This window comes from Ixodes scapularis, unplaced genomic scaffold (assembly GCF_016920785.2).
Source record: "Ixodes scapularis isolate PalLabHiFi unplaced genomic scaffold, ASM1692078v2 PGA_scaffold11__112_contigs__length_91849675, whole genome shotgun sequence".
Lineage (NCBI taxonomy): Eukaryota > Metazoa > Arthropoda > Arachnida > Ixodida > Ixodidae > Ixodes > Ixodes scapularis.
This window is the reverse complement of record NW_024609837.1, coordinates 14,510,991-14,528,164: the sequence shown is the minus strand read 5'-3', so window position 1 is coordinate 14,528,164 and position 17,174 is coordinate 14,510,991. Positions and strand designations below refer to the sequence as shown.

Here is a 17,174-nt window from a genome sequence, read left to right as displayed (position 1 = left end):
GGTTAAAACTACAGGAGTTATCAGTGAAAAAAAAAAGAAAAAAAAAGAAACCAGCGTTTGCTCGAAAATATGTAAAAACCGGTGTTTTTGGGCTTTAACCGATTTCATACTTTCGACACCGGCGAATGCGAATCGGTGTTTTTCGGTTAAAACCGGAAAATAATAGCCTACGGTATATTCAAGGTTTGACACACCTAGGAGTTCTAGCCTTTGGGTATAGGAATGCGCGTTCATCGAAAAACTGGGATTTCAGATCCATATCTCGCCCTTTTAGCTGTCTTACCGAGGTTTGAACCCCACGAGGGGTTCAAACCTCGTGCGGTATCTGCGTGTTTTGCCACTTTCCACGCAGCGGCAACATGTAAGACGGTGGTACATTTTAATGGAACTAAGATACAGATAAAATAACTATTAATTCTAAACCCGGGCTCAAACCTTGAGTACTGTGACTGTTGTATTATAGGCTTTGTTTATGTAAAAGTGATGGTTAAGAAGTTTTTTTCTCATGTGTTAATTCGGAGCACCACAATCTTCATATGCTATTTGCAAGCCGTAAACAGGTTGCGCAGCATTCCCTTTAAATATTCGGAGCAATGGCGGTCTACTTTAAAGTTAATTAAACTAAAAATGAAAGTTACTAAAAGATAGCTGAGTCCCTTGGCAACCTGTTACTGATGAGTGCAGTCCAGTATGGGAGGACGTTTTCTGTAGAACAACGATCTTTCATTAAAACTCGGTCTTTTTCTTCGGGTCTTGCCATAGACGCAATGTAAATATTTTTGATCGTCATTTGGCTGTGTATAACTTGATCGTACGATTTCTAAATTTTTCCCAAAAAGTTCGGACACCGCACCTAACACAACCTTAATGAGTGCAAAGCGATTATTGGCCGAGTTTTTGAGTAGGTGAATATAAACGGCTTTCGCCCATTGAGTTACGGTGGCCCCCGCTTTTGGTAGCCGATAGATGGCGCAAGTTGTAGGGACGCGCCGATGTCCACCAATCTTGGGGTTGCATCGGCAGGTCCTTTTTAGCCGCTGCACACAGATTACGTTCGCTCAACTTTTGCGCCGCGGAAAAGACTTGCGGAATTTGTAAGAACCTTATATCCCGTCGTAATGATGACAGACACACTAGGGCCACTTAATTTCGTCACAATTGAGTCCCGACTTGTAGTAGGCCGTGGCAGTGAACAATTAGGGTTTACAGAGAATTTTCAAATGCGTGGTTTATGGGCCGAGTTTGTAATACGAACTACAGGCCTTCTGTCCATAGGTGGTGTTGCTCTGACCAAGAACTCTGATAATTCGTTTATTTCCATCTACATTGATGATGGAGGTCGAGGGAAAAAGCTGTGAAATACAACTTGACGATTCCCCCGACCACCTACATAAGCAAAACAGCATAGGTACAGGACAAAAATGCTACTTCATGCGAGTGTACAAAACGGGTGGATGATATACGAGCACAACACACATATCAAGGAAGATTGAACGATCCTGGGAATATTAAACAAACCGCCAGATCACTGTTATTTTGCCTATCTAGGTTTCCAAAATGTTCTCTAAGTTGCTTAAATGACATCCTAATCAGATCCAACTCACTAGCATCAAACTGGCTGAGAAATTTAGGCAGGGTATATCTAATAATCTGAGGGCCGTAATTTGTCCTCCGCGCTACCATCTCCCAATGCTCCGCGTGACGAGTGGGGTAAACCAACGCCACCTAGACAGAAAGCCTCCGCACGCGTCATCACAGTCACATCGATCGAGGCCTGTGATTGGTCACGAATGCTGCGTCAGCGTTCGGCTAAGGCTCGTGTCCAATCAGAGGGTCGAAGGTCGGGCTCGGGCCCAATAGCCGAGTTAGCGCGATCCGACTCTGATGACGTTTTATGAAGGGAGAGGAGGCCATGCGGAGGCTTTCTGTCTTGGTGGTGCTGGCTTGGCGAGGTTCAGTTTCTTTGTTATGCTGTGCTGGTGGCTTTGGGGACGAGCTCGATAAAGCGTCCCCTATAGTTCGATCTCCTGTCCAATAGAACCTTTTTGAAAGACTGCCCTCGTTTGGCAGCTGGTGGAATCCCCGCACAATGGTGGACTGAAACCATAACGTCACGGCACACTTCATGCGTTTGGTGTCAATAGAGGGCATACATACACTTAGAAAAAAAAAGACATGAGCGCAGTGACGTTGCACTTTTGACGATGTTTGATTGGCTCGTCGGCTTCTATATCGTTGGCCACGATCCCACGTTCGCTATCTAATGAAATGACTTGCACTTTTCATGATGTCTTTTGATCCGCCATTGTGCAGTGGTTCCGACTTTCTAATAATCGCGCGACTCTCCAAAGGGGTCTATTCTATCTATGCCGAGTATCGTCAGAAAATTGTTTCCAAACTCCCCATGGAATGTCGGCTGACGGCGCAGTGTAGCAGCGAGTGTGGCAAGGGACTTCAAAAGCGGCACGTGACCTGTGGCGACGGCCACCGGAACTCCTCGTGCGACCCGAAACTCCGTCCTGCGAGCGAACAAGTCTGCGACATGCCACCATGCGCCGCCACCTGGCTCTTCTCCGAATGGTCCCAGGTATGGCTCACACTGGACACGCTCTCCACAGACCATATTCCTTCCACGGTGCAAGATTGCATGGAGCTGTAAATATAAATGAGACAGTAACTTCGTTGATTACAAGCATGACGTGTCCAGCAGTTAAATCTCAAGGCCACCACATGCAGCAAGGGCGGGACGCGTAAGTTTGTGCCCCCTGTAGGAAAAAGGTTCGCCAAAGCCGAAGCCCGGAGGCGTCTTCGGAACAGCCTGTGAAGGAAGTCAACGGTCGAATTTCGGCCCTCTGGTGCCTGGTTTGCCGAGGGAGAGAGAGAGACAGAGAGAGGGGAAGGGACGGAGGCTTATAAAGACGCCTCAGTGATTCTCGATCGTCTCACCCTATGATAAACTAAAGACCAAAGCAACAGGCTGCCGGATCCATGCCACGAGCAAGTTAGGAACCACATGTTATTCCGGCATGCGTATCTCCAAAACTCGCGCACTGATACACACGTTGGTTTCTAACTAGCCTTTGGCCTTCTGTTTATCGTAGGTGAGACGGTTTTTTTTTTTTTTTTAGCTTTAAGTCGGCTCCCAGATTTGCTTACCCGATGTCCGACAGACGATGCCACGTGTATGAAAACGCGCCAATCAGGGGGCAGAGATTCGCCTGTTGACTTACTTCACAGGCTTTTCCGCATACGCGGCCAGGAGCGGCCGCACGGTTCCGTTGTTGTCCAACCGCCATCCCCCAACCATCTGTTTTCAACCATTTGTTTCTAACCGTCAGTCCTCAACCACCTATACCCGTCAATCGCCGATTCCCTGACTGCTTCTTAAGCCCTCGTTATACGGGCACCGTCTGACCTCAGTCACATTGTACAGTTGTTAAACGGGCCCTCCGGAGCTTTCTGCGATCGTCTATTTATATTGTTATATTGCGTAGTAGGTGCAAGTTAATGTGTATACAAAGTTTTAGATTACAAAACCGTTTATTAAGCAGATGGCAGAAGAAATATATCGGGACTATTTTCTTTTGGAAGACAATCCCCCATTCCCTGCCCATCGCTAAAACTTGACCAATGGAAATGCTGCGTCCCGCGGTGAATGCGAACGTTATTATTGCAACACTTTTTAAGCTTGTTGTAAATTAGAGTTTGAGAAAAACGTAAACTGATTGTGGTGCGGGAAACACAGTCCGCAATTATCGCTCCAAAACTAGCGAACTATGTTTTCTCCCCGCAAGCTTGTTGCTAGGGGGTGATACGTCGGCGCGTCGGCTCGTATGCTTCCCGGGGCGTCTGCAGGCGTGCGTTTGTGGGACACATGTTCCTTCTTGCCGTGGATCCCGACTCCGAAGCCAGCTTTGCGATCCTTCCACGTCAACGAGTCAAACTGTTCCTTGTCATCTGTGGGATGCGACTGCGTATTGCAGTAGCAGCGCGACGGTGCGGTGCGACGAACGACGACTGCCGAGCACAAAGTCCGGGTCCCTTGACGACATTCCGCGCGTGTTCGAGAGATTCTTCCGTGGGTCGGCGGTCGGCGGCGTTGGTGACGCGCAGTGACGCCGGGATCCTTCGCTTGCTATTGGCTGACGCGTAAAGAGATACCCCTCCCGTTTTCCGGGGTCATCTCAGAAAGGGGGGCGTGCCGGGGACTTTGATAGCAATTTTAGTAGAGAAATCCGCCGCGCATGACCGTAATTTTATGATTTTTGGGATCTTTAGGGCCTGCAGATTGAGTTACCGCCATAAACAGACCATCGCAGAACGCTCCGGAGGGCCCCTTTAAGGGTGCCCATGGAACTAAGGAATTCCAGTGCATCACAAAGTAATCTTTTTGCCGGTTGCAGTGATCGACAATATATTAGTGCATCTGCACTTGAACGCTGGTAAAATACCGAGGCTTCAACTCGGCAACAAGTTCAGCTAAGCAAGAAGCCTGAGGCGTCATCCAACAGGCTGCGCACCTACAAATCTGCGATGCGCCGTAGAGCGGGCACTGATGGCTTTGCTCTATTCCGGACCTCACGAAGCAGTTTGTCTTACCGACTATTCGCCTCCATGGAAAGACTTGGCTGTGAATGGCGTGACCGGAGTCACCGTCTTGTCACTTGAAAATTGCCAGAAAACCTCCCTTCAGAACAATCCACACATGTAGCTAACCGTTTCTCGACCCCCGACCACACTGAGCTAAATATGCGCGTTCTTATAATCAGATCAGGCTTCCCCTCCTCCGTGCGAAACAGAGAGGAAAGCCGTCTTATCTTCGACCTCAAAACATAATTGCGCCGTGGTCTCAACACGAAACTTTCTTTCGCGCACTGTTTTAGAGCGCAGCTCTTAGGCGCCCGTTTCCGGATTGAGCGGCGTCGCCGTCGGCGTAACCGCGCGGTGCATTATGGGACGCGTGACGTCACTGGTGACGTCATCAGCGACGATGCCGATGACGTCATCAGCGACGTCACTGATGACGAAATCAGTGACGATAATGTCACACGTGACATCACTGATGACGTCATCAGTGACGTCACTGATTTCGTCACCGGCATCGTCATTGTCATCATCACAGATGACGTCACTGACATCCGCATCGTCATCATCACTGGTGACGCCATCAGTAACGTCACTAATGACGTCATCAGTGACATCACTGATGACATCATCGGCATTGTCATCGTCACGTGACCCACCCCTCCGGTCAGTTCACCCCCCCCCCTCAGTACCCTTCCCTCCTCCTACTCCTCAAGAGCTGCACTCTAATTCGGCGTTACAGGGAGTTGTAAACGGCTTTCACTTTTTTTTTTCGTGTATCACTTGAAGAAGGGCGTCTGCCCGAAACGTTGTGTATTCCTTCCCGTCCACGTCCTTTTAGAGCGCAGCTCTTTGGGGACCCGTTTCCGGCTTGAGCGGCGTCGGCGTAACCGCGCGGTGCATCATGGGAAATGTCCCATAATGCACCGCGCGAGCCCCCCACCGGGGTCACGTGACCTCGTGGGGGGGCACGTGACCCCCCGAGGTCACGTGACCCCGGTGCATCATGGGAAATGTCCCATAATGCACCGCGCGAGCCCCCCACCGGGGTCACGTGACCTCGTGGGGGGCACGTGACCCCCCCGAGGTTACGTGACCCCCCGAGGTCACGTGACCCCCCGAAGTCACGTGACTCCCCTGAGGTCACGTGACCCCCGCCGATGTCGCGTGACCCCAATGACGTCATCGTCACTGATGACGTCACCGGCATCCACATCGTCATCGTCATCATCACTGATGACGTCACCGGCATCCACATCGTCATCGTCATCATCACTGATGACGTCACCAGCATCCGCATCGTCATCGTCATCATCACTGATGACGTTACCGGCATCCGCATCGTCATCATCATTGATGACGTCAGTGACGTCACTGATGTCGTCACCGGCATCCACATCGTCATCGTCACTGATGACGTCACCGGCATCCGCATCGTCATCATCACTGATGACGTCACCGGCATCAGCATCGTCATCATCGCTGATGACGTTACCGACGTCCGCATCGTCATCATCACTGATGACGTCATCAGCGACGTCACTGATGACGTCACCGACATTCGCATCGTCATCATCACTGGTGAAGTCATCAGTGACGTCACTAATGACGTCATCGGTACCCGCATCGTCATCGTCACTGATGACGTCATCAGTGACGTCAGTGATGACATCACCGGCATTGGGGGTCACGTGACCCCCCTGGTTAGTTTAACCCCCCCCCCCAGTGCCCTTCCCTCCTCCTCCTCAAGAGCTGCGCTCTAATTCGGCGTTACAGGGAGTTGTAAGCAGCTTTCACTTTTTTTTTTTTAGTGTAGCACAATCGTATGTCTTTTGCGATTTCGGATTAATGTGCATACTCTGCTTTGAATAAAACCTGGGTTTTATTAAAAGCAGCACGCGAGCGCCTCCTGGAGGCGGACCGTCTACTGGGTTCTTAACCTGTCACCGACTCTAGATACTCGTCGCCCTTCGCTTCGCTATTCGCGTGTCGCCAGTGCCGCGCTGTAGTATACTACAGCGCGGCACTGGCGACACGCGAATAGCGACACGCGAATAGCATATCAGTATACTGATATGCTATATCGTTATATTGTTATCGATGACTAGCGGTCTCCAGAGTTTCTATTCTATCCGCAGTGTTCCCGCCGGTGCGTCCCGGGCGTCCAGAAACGGCGGCTTGTGTGTGCGGCCGGCCCCAAGTCTTGCGACTCTCTGGAACGCCCTAGCTCCGAGCAGCGTTGCCTGGAGCCCTGCACGGCCTCCTGGTACGCTGGGCCCTGGTCTCAGGCGAGTGTCCCACCATCCGTCCTCTGAAGACACCTGGACCAACTCCGACTGTTCTTTGTGTTCACGTTTCTACGGGAAGGAAGAATGACGTATTTCAGAGCGCAGCTCTCAGGAGCCCGTTTCCGTCTTGAGCGGCGTCGCCGTAACCGCGCGTTGCATTATGGGAGGTTTCCCACAATGACGTCAGACGTGACGTCACGTGTGACGTCACGAAGTCACTCGTGAACGGCACGACCTTCACAGTGAAGGTCACGTGAATGTCATGACCTTCACTCGTGAAGTTCACGACCTTCACGAGGGTCAGGGGTGACGTCAAGAGGGAGGAGGGAGGAAGAAAGGAGGAGGAAGGGAGGGAGGAAAAGGAGGAGGGACATACCCTCCTCTCCGTACCCTCCCCTCTTCTTTCTCAAGTGCTGCGTTCTAATTCGGCATTACAGGGAATTGGAAACGTCTTTCATTTTTTGTGACTTAAAAAAGTATCGAATAGCGGTATTTAGTTACTTCTGGATGGTAACGCGTGCACAACACCCAAAGTTGCGCGTGTAACTTGCACGACAAGAAAAGGAGACAACAAAAAACAAAATGTACAAAACGTATGTCAGATATTAGCCGCAGTTATCCCTGCATGAACGCGCTAAAAAGCGAGGAGTTTTTAACGACGTCAAACTTTGCAAGCGGCTACCGCTTCATAAAAACGACAAATTCGGAGTGACGAAAAAAATAACGCTCGTTACTTTCAATATGAGGTGAAGCGTTTCTCCCAAATTGCATTGACGAGTTACGTAGCCGCGGTTACTCTCTGACTGGAGTGACCGGTATTCCGTTGCTCCCCTATTGGAAAAACCACCATGAAAATCAAACTGGCCAAGCTGGTAACTAAGCTGGTCAATCTGGTCAATGTGGTAGTCAAACTGGTTTAACTGGCAATCAAGCTGGTTTAAGCTGGGCAAGGTAGAATTTAAGCTGGTCAGTCTGGTTTAAATAAAAACCAGCATGGTCTAACTAGAATCTGGTTTTAGATTCAATCTGGTGTAGCTGGGAGCCAGTCTGGTCCTAACTGGTCAAACTGGTTTTCCATGGAGCCAATGTGGTCAAGCTGGGAGACAAGCTGGTGAATCTGGTCGAACAAATAATCGTGGCGGTCAAGCTGGTCATGCTGGGAGCGAGCACGCCAAGGTCGGCTAGAGATAGCCGAAATGGCATTGCTGGGAGCGCGCGCGCCAAGGTCGGCTTAGGATAAAACGAGGCCACGTCCTGTTCTTTGTCCTCTCGTTTTTGGAAGACGACAGGGCGCGTCAGGCGCGCTGCAAGCTACATTTGTATGCGAGAAAAGAGAGAGAGAGAGAGTGGTAGGAACGGAGAATTTTAGACACGTTTGGTTATCTTCGGCAGATTTTCGAAGGGACGGCTGTGTGCGCGTTGTTTGGAGACTAGTTGAACGACGATGCAAGCGAAGCGGGTTTTGAGGAGACAGCGAGCGGCAGTCCGTTCAGTGCGGGAAGATGTCGGACGTCCCGACTGAAGCGTCGCTTCGTGTCTTAGAACGTGTGTGTGCTCGTGAATGACGGTTGTGCCGGGGAGTATCGCCAATTCCAGCCAAGCCACATGGATTTCCTCGCCTCTGCCGACCACGCAAGTTGCCGCTTTGCCCCCATCACTGGCGGGACCCCAGGTTTGCTTCTCTCATCCGAGTAGTTTTTTCTTTAGCTAGGCCTGTTTTTGGCGTGTGTCTAGTATTTTTTTGTGATGAAAGATAAGCAATCTGGTTTTATTAACATTGTTGGCTTTGCACCGAGAACCACTGCCTGTGCATCGGTTAGTATACTGTGTGAGCGCCGAGGATATGTAGCATCACAGTTGATGTGAGGCGGCCACAAGTACGAAAATAATAAATTGGATGCCGAGTTGGCTTTTCTGAAGGGCTTGGCTTGTTTATCCTGTGCATTTATTTAAACAGTTTAAACTGGTTGGGAAGTCCACCAGCATGACCAGTATAACCACCATGACCAGCATGCCAAACTGGGCGTGCTGGGGCAAATAGCCCAGCTTGAAGCTGGGACCAGATCAACCAGAATGACCAGCATGCCAAGCTGGGCAGCTTGAAGCTGGGACCAGATCAACCATCATGACCAGCATGCCAAGCTGGGCATGCTGGGGAAATAACCCAGCTTGAAGCTGGGACCAGATCAACCAGCATGACCAGCATGCCAAGCTTGGCATGCTGGGGCAATAACCCAGCTTGAAGCTGGGACCAGCTTAAGCTGGTTTTTTCAATAGGGTCTGTTTAAGTGAGGTATCCGGTCGGCCTGCAGTGCTCCCCGCGTTGCGGCAACGGGACCCGGCAGAGGGAAGTGCTCTGCGTGGGCCAGCAGGGCGGACGTTGGACCCTCGTCGTGCCGGAGGGACACTGTCCGGCCGCCGAACGGCCGGCCTCGGTCAAGCCCTGCGATGCCCCGTGTCCGCCAGAGTGGCTCACGTCTTCCTGGAGCCCCGTAAGTCGGGCTGCACAAATCGGAGCTCCGGACGTGGATCAAGTTTTGCCCAGTGGGAAGGAGCGTCTGCAATGTAAGGGCGGCCTCCTCGCCGAATGATCGCGTCTTTTGGTGGCGAGAGGAAAAGCGTCTGGAAAGTCTGAGACGCTTGCAAACGATCGACGCGTTCGTCACGTCCTCGCTGCGCGTATAGGAAACGTGGCCCATAAAACAAGTGACCCCGATGACGCTCGACTTCTTTCGCGTTGTGATCGGCTTTGACTGCCGGAGCAGTCGGCAACACGAAGGGCCATCGACTCCATTTTGACGATCTTCATTCCGAGTGCGGACGAGCAGGGCCCCGAGGGTGTCGACCCGTCGGTGGCCAAAATATCGATAACACCGAAAGAAAAAAAAAAATTATATGGCAATTTTGTGGGAAATTGTGTTGCCTACGTGAAGATCATAACGTGACATCGGGTCCCGTGACGTCCATTTCCTCACTAAATTTAGCGGGGAAACTGAATCGGTCTGTAGGTCACGGAACGTTAATTTCCCCGTTAAATTTAGTAGAGAAATGCACGTCACCTGATTCAATGTCACGTGACTTATACTAGTTCAGGAGAAACTTAACCGGTATGTAGGTGTGTGACGTCCCATAATGCAACACTGCGCGCGTTGCATCGTGGGACCTCACAGGCCTCGGCTTCACAAAATGTGGTTTCACAAAATCCGAAGCAACTAACCAAAAAAAAAAAACAAGTTTCACCGTTAAAGGGCAAGTCCGCTTCGTTTTTGGTTTTGAAAAAACAATGCAGTCCTCTTCAGTATCGCCTAGGAAGACCACACGTCAAATATTACGACGCTGTTCTGTCTAAATGTTCCTTAAACGGTCCGGCAAACTTTGCAACTCGCCAAGTTACCGAAATCGGCTGACTCGAGCGGGCGAATTCAGGCGCAACCAACAGCGCAGTCAAAGCTACGGCATGGGCGGAGCCAACATTGAGCTAAACGTCATCATCATGGCCCCCTTTTGCTTGTTTTCACTTCTCCGATCGAGCGTAGCGCATGACGTCAGCAACGTTGCCTCTCGGCGCTCAGCGGTGTCCACGTGATTGGCGTACGCGCCTGCGCAGCGCGCTTCTTGGGAGCAGACCAACCGCCCGCCGTGGTCCCGCCGTTGTCCCGCCGTTACCGCCGTCTTCCGCGTCACAACCACCGTCGTCGTCTCACCGTTTGTGATTATTGCCTCTCGGAGTTTCGTCCACACAATGGACACCACGTGCGCAGAGTCGCAGACCTATGCCGCAGTTGTGCAGACGTCGTCGAATGCCGTAGACACCAAAACGTGGCGAAGAGTGCGGTGCAGACGACACTCGCGCCTGCCGCACGCCCGCCCGCCCCCTTCCCGCCCGTCGTTGGGCCGAGGATCACGTGACATCTCGTACCACGTGATGACCATGTAGTTGGCGGCCCGAGGCCAATGTTGCCGGACGGAGCCGAAGTTACGGTTTCGATTTCCGCTCGTGTTTAAGGCCACGGTCCCACTGGATGTGGCAGTTTAGGTACTTTTCGGCAGGCCATTACTCATCTCCTTTTAAATACTGTTTTTTGGGATTGATGTCATTTGAAAGGCAATGCAATCCTCTTTCATTTGATATTATGTATGTGTTGGTTTTTACTGTTCATGCGCATTTGTAGCGTTGCGAATATGATGGCGCGGACCCTCACTTCCTCCGCTAGTTCATGTTTTATGAACGATCCATTAAAGATAGCACGGTTCCAATATAGCAGTTTTGTTAAGATGATGTCGGAGCAGAATCTAACGATCCACTTTTTTTATATTTGCACTACTTTGTTTTTTTCATCCCTCCAAATATTGCCCTAAAATTGACATTTTTCCGCACAAATATGTTTTTAATGACAAGAGCTAGGGCAATGAAATTAGCTACAGATGTAGTGCTTATAATTGGTAATATGCAGAAAAAAATGTAATGTTGTGTAAATTTTTTTTGTTTAGATATTTTATATCAAACGTAGCACTTTTTTGTGCTTCGTGTCATGGTAGTTCAAATGCCGCTGAAGAAATAATTAAACTATGATAAAATCTTTTATAACATTTAGAGCTACAATGGTTGCCCAAGAGGTGGACGATGGCTTTTTGTCATTTTCAAAGTCATAACGCTCCAGGAGCCCTTCAAACTTACCTGTTTTTGACGCATATCTGTTTTGGACATCAAACAGATTTATTGGCATTTAATAACATTTATAGTTTGGAATAGATATACATTGCGATGTATTAAATTTTCACAATGATATTGCTTTGGTTTCTTAATAGGTGTAGAGCTTAGCTAATTTTAAAAACAATTAAAAACTGTTCGGGTGTTTTGTTGCGCTACCTGGCGGATGGCAGACAAACTGCTGATTTCTAATGTTCAAAAAATTTCCGAGGGCGGCGTTGGCGTCTGTATCTTCATCAATCTCCGTGTCTTTTTACCCTCACATTTAAAAAATATATTGGAAGATTTACTATCGATAACTGAATGGTTTAAGTACTGGGTCAGGCTAATAAATCTAAGACCAACATTTACACAAGCGTAGCGTGATATAATCTGTTCATTATTCGATATGATTGAAATCAATAAACAATGAAGACGAAGAGGAAAAGAATACACCCGAGTTCACTTTATGCCTAGAGTCACTAAATGAGCTTTAAAGTATCGGCACTCCGTTCCCCAAAATTGTTTTGGGCGCCGCCATTTTGGGTCTTGCTCAGAGCAAACGCAACTGCCGATCATCGTGATCTAAAAGTACGACTTCCTCAGCATTAGATGCGGTGCTAGGAAGCTGATGCAATATTGCAATGCTCTGTCGCGGGTTGTTTAAACATTTGTGAGGAAGGGAAAAGCGTTTCCTGTGATTTTAGATAAAGCTTCATATAACTGGCAACCATGATTTTAAGCCACAATATGGCCAAGTGTCGTTACTCTGAACCGTAGCTAATTTACTGGCACAAGCTGGAACAATGAAGAAGAGGCAGGTGTCAAAAGGTAGTGGCTTGTGGAATCCACGGGGCTTACGATATGGCCCCTCCAGGTATTACTGCGTGGAGCACTTCATGTGCCCTTTGCTTAGGGTGGAGCACGACATCTGGCCATTTTGTCCCCCTCTTTTATTTTTATTTTTTTGTTCAGAAGCGCGTGAAAGAGCGTGTCCCTGCACGCGCTCGTGGCGCTGACTGTGCTATGGCGACATTTTGTTTTCGTCGATTTCTTTGTATTTTCCCCGTGAGCGCGTGCTGTCGGCATCGGGTACTACAGAGGGTGGCATCACCCTAAACAGAAGGACATTGAGGCACCCTAGGTATTACAAGCCTCTTGAACAAGAGCATGAATAGTGTTATTAAATAAGCTACGCTTCAGAGTAGCCACGCTTGGCCTTAGTATGGCTTAAAATTATGGTTGCCAGTTATTTGAAGCTTTATCTGAAATCACAAGAAACGCTTTTCCGTCCCCCACTTTAAACAGTTTGCGACAAAGCAAAGCAACATTACATGAGCTTCCTAACACCGAATCTAACGCTGACGATGTCGCACTTTTGAATCATGACGATCGGCAGTTGCGCCTGCTCTGCACAAGCACCAAAATGGCGGCGTTCACAACACTGTCGGGGAAGAGAGTGCCGATACTCTAAGCGCAGCTCATTTATTGGCTCTAGTTGCCGCGAAACTCCTTTTCCCTGACTGAAACTGAAAGTAAATATGAATAATACACCATTATTATAGCTTATTTAGTTATAACCAAATACACATAATGAGAGGAGGAAGCGGGCGGGTAGGAGAAACGCGGGTTTTATACGCGACCGTTCTACCGTCTCAATAGAGAGAACGCACGAGCTTGCGCTGGTTTAGAAAAAAAGGCATCCAAAGAAAAGAGGTGGCACACTGTGTTCTTTGTTATTATGCGTCTAATTGCAAATTGTTGTGTGTATGTTTATTCAGCCGGAAGTTAGACTCCCTTAGTGGGCGTCTGGTGTCTCAGCTGTAGATGAGCAATTTAGCCAGTGCGGTACAACCGAAAACCTGGGGTCTTCAACGTGCGCCACGCAGTAGTGATGCACGACCGCACGCCGGTACGATGCTCTTCCAGATCGAAACGGGCAGGGGCGGGGTGGGTTCTCCAGCGCGAGCTTTCGCTCCCAGTGCTCCGAGCTGGTGTGCGCTAGACCATGCACTCGGCAATCAACCCCCACTTGTGCGTCTAATTTATATACAGGTATAAGTTTTTGAAGATCGACAATGGACGTCGATCGTCTCGAGGTAATGTAACGTAATAACATTATATAAATTATAAACTGGTTGAAGGACTGAACGACTTAATTTTTCAATTCTTGGATTGTAATGTGGTGGTAGCCTATTGTACTTACTGTTGATGAAGAGCAATATGAGGTGACGAGGTAATGATTAAATGATGAGGCTCTATAAGGACGACGACATTAATGGGTGTTGAACCACAACGTACAGTGCCAGACTTGTTTCAAGTATCGTGTACCCGAAGACTTTCTTCACCCGCAACAGTATATGGTAGAATCAATGAGGATGTTGCTTTACAACTGTACGTGGAACAGGAAACCTGCACTGTGCAGAAGCGCGGCTTATTCGTTAATATGAGGGACGGATTTCTATCAGCATTCCCTGATTGACTACTTGGAACAAATGGCCTCGTTGACGTAAAGTGTCCCCGTTCCAAAAGATTCTTGAAGCATACTTAAACCGCAAAGGAGTATGAGGCGAAAAATAAGAAAAAGGAGTCTGGTGTGAAAGGTCCAGATCACCACCGTAGCTTCTACTATCAAATACAAGGGCAGTTACACAATACACAAAGAAAGGTTTGTGATTTAGTTATATTTACACTTAAGGGCATTGATATCCAACCTATTCAGAGAGATGACACCTCCTGGTCAACCAACATAGAGCCTTTTCTACTCAAGTTTTACATGGAAGGCCAGACTTCCGCTGAACTTCCTCACGTAGGCGAGTTGTCCGACCGAATAAACTGCCATTACTCCCGATGTGGATATCTCTCTATCTTTGTTCGTAAGCGGTAGTATCATGAGATCGAGGGGTGTGGCTATTCTTCCGCCGAATATTGCTTCGGCGGGTTTTTTTCCGTGTAAGATGAGACCGACGCGTGCTGCCGGAACAAGAACCTGGCGATTCTTCACTGAACTGCTTCTTCCGTAAGCTTCAAAAGGGATTTTTTTTTTTTTCGTTTCGCACACCATCTGTTCTGCTTGCCCGTTAGTTGCAGGATGGTATGGTGCACTAATGTGATGCCTGATGCCGTTTTTTTTTTCTTCAAAAACTTGTTTATTTTATTTGAAGCAAGATTTGGCGCGTTATCAGAGAAAAGTATTTTCGGTAGGGCAAAAGTAGGTAAAAGAGACCGTAGAACGTCAATGACATGTTTGGACGTCGTGGCAGACATCGTGTAAACTTCCAGCCACTTAGAGTACGCACCGTACATAACTCCGCAGATGTGGATACGTTTTGCCACCCACCGACTGAATAGTGGATCGTTTTCAGTTACTGTTCGAGTCTTTCCACAAAGTTAGCCCAGGTGCCAGGACTTCTGTAGAAAGCGGTAAGTGTTCGAAACGTCGACAACGTCGGTAGCCACGTGTTGTGCTTGAAACTGGACACTTACCAATCGCTGAGAAGAAACTTGCTTGTTCGTCTGCCATGAGTCGTCCGATATCCGGTCATCACCACAACACCATCTCCCGACAAAACTGGTCTTCATTGTCCGCATGTCCATGGTTAGCAATCACGCCAACTTATCAATTCCCGAACGCTCATAACTTGCCGTCGCTATACGCCGTTCATTCATAGCGTCTTCATTGCAAATAAACGTCTTCCTATTTCTTCTGATGGTTTCCCTAAGCTGTACTTACAACATAATGTGTGTCGGTACTTCTGAAAATATTGCAACGGCGTTTGTTTTCCGGGAACTATAATGTAACAACCTTTACAACATCTTCCGGATCCCGTGAAACACAATATTTCGTGACGTTATTTTAGTCGTCATTAAAATGGTGAGGTAAGTACCGTAAATCGCGAAGCAGTTTACTCGACGTCCGCTTCTACTGGTTGAGTCTACTGAGCGTGCATTCCTGCAGAGAAAATTTTCATTGATAGAATATTGACACGTCAATCAACATTTGATTCCTTCTTGGTAAGATTTATTGCGAAAGCACGTTACAACCGCCGACCGCATCTCCCTATATCAGACAACAATTTATACCCAGCCTGACATTCTCGCATACATCCGTTTGATGGGCCACGCTACTTGAGCTAGCTGAGCACAGCTGGCAGCGGCGCGAGCAAGGCCACGAGGGGAACGTGATGGTGCTCGAGCCATCCCACTGTGAACCAATGTTTCGGCCACCCCACGGGTGCGGGAGGCACTCACTTGATCGAATGACGTTTTAGCGAACGCCCACGTTTCATCGAACGACACTTTAGCGAAAAGTCAGACGCCGCGAAGCGGCGTTTTCGGGTGGGCCAAATCAGTTCATATTTTTGTAATGAGTTGCCGTAGACTGTCGCCGCGAAGCGGCGTAAAGCGCAGCGCGACGGATGGGTTAACGCGGGCCCCCGTTATTCGCTAAAACGACCATTCGCTCAAATGTCGCCTTTCGCTAAAATGTCATTCGCTCTTCTGATATGGACCCCACGGGTGCGTGTCGCCATCTATTGGTTGAACTAACGCCTTGTTCAAGATGGCTGCCGTGGGACCGCAGCCTTAAAAATAGATTTAAAAATATATATCCCATTTTTCGTGAAGCAAACGACGTAGTGTCTTTTACTAGGGCTTTTTAATTCGAAATCACTCATTATCCCGAAATCTTCGGAATTGAGCGGAGTTGCCCTTTAAAAGACGACGAAAACTACAAAGACACTTAAGACTGCTAACGTGTAGGAATGCGAAAGCATTCGTATAGGTAGCGTGTTCCTCCAAGCTGTGCGCCGCGCTGAGCCCAACTGAGTGACGTCTGCGGACGCTGCCCGGGCGGGCTGTGCGGCCGGCCACTCTCCAGAGCCCAGCCATCCTCCCCCCCTTACCGGCTGCCGGGCCGCTGCGCCGTGGCAGTGGGGTGGCGTTCCTTGGAACTATGCTGCGCGCCAGCCAATGGGAATCTACCTATCAGTTCGCTGCTACAGACTACAGGCATCGCTTCATAGAACAAGGGAATTTAAGGTGCCATTTGGCGCGGCTTCAAAAGCTGATAAAGCCGGCTTGCTGGCTAAGGATCCAGATGCGATATGCAGTGATTTCGATGTATACAGAATATGAATAAAGATTATTATTATTATCAATGCCTTCGCATTAAAAATAAACCCAGAGTAAACATTGGTTTATGCGGCCCAGATACATTCATGGTTGAACTGCGGCAAACGGCCACGAGGCACTGGTGCAATCAGGGATTTGCACATTTAGCAGTTAAAAGTAGCAGCACACAAAGGCGTGGTTACACTCATAAAAGAGTCTGCAAACACTGGATTAGGCGCGATCTTATATATTGTCTTTTTAGACTTAGGCTAGGTGGTGGAAGCTACCGCCCGTTACAAAGGGTGTATAGCCATTAACACCCATCCATCCATCCATACAAGCACAATCTTAAGACCTGCTCTAAGCGTAGTACGAAGCAAGCATGCAGATAACTTCGGCATCGCGCCTGCAGCTAACACCGAATTTTATGTATGATGTATGTGCACTGAGGTTTAATGAGCACGCGGATCGTCAGTGAAAATGAAAACCGCTGGACACGT

The 17,174-nt window shown here is 48.8% G+C and overlaps 1 protein-coding gene across 1 annotated transcript in view; it reads left to right on the top strand.

The window, feature by feature from the left end:
* Window positions 1-17,174, top strand: part of LOC115330989 (ADAMTS-like protein 4) — a 102,005-nt gene that overhangs the window by 83,716 nt on the left and 1,115 nt on the right. Inside the window, exons 12-14 of the mRNA XM_040223152.3 lie at window positions 2,429-2,587; window positions 6,723-6,872; window positions 9,185-9,364. Of these exons, the coding sequence (XP_040079086.2) occupies window positions 2,429-2,587; window positions 6,723-6,872; window positions 9,185-9,364 (489 nt within the window). The remainder of the gene's footprint in view (window positions 1-2,428; window positions 2,588-6,722; window positions 6,873-9,184; window positions 9,365-17,174) is intronic.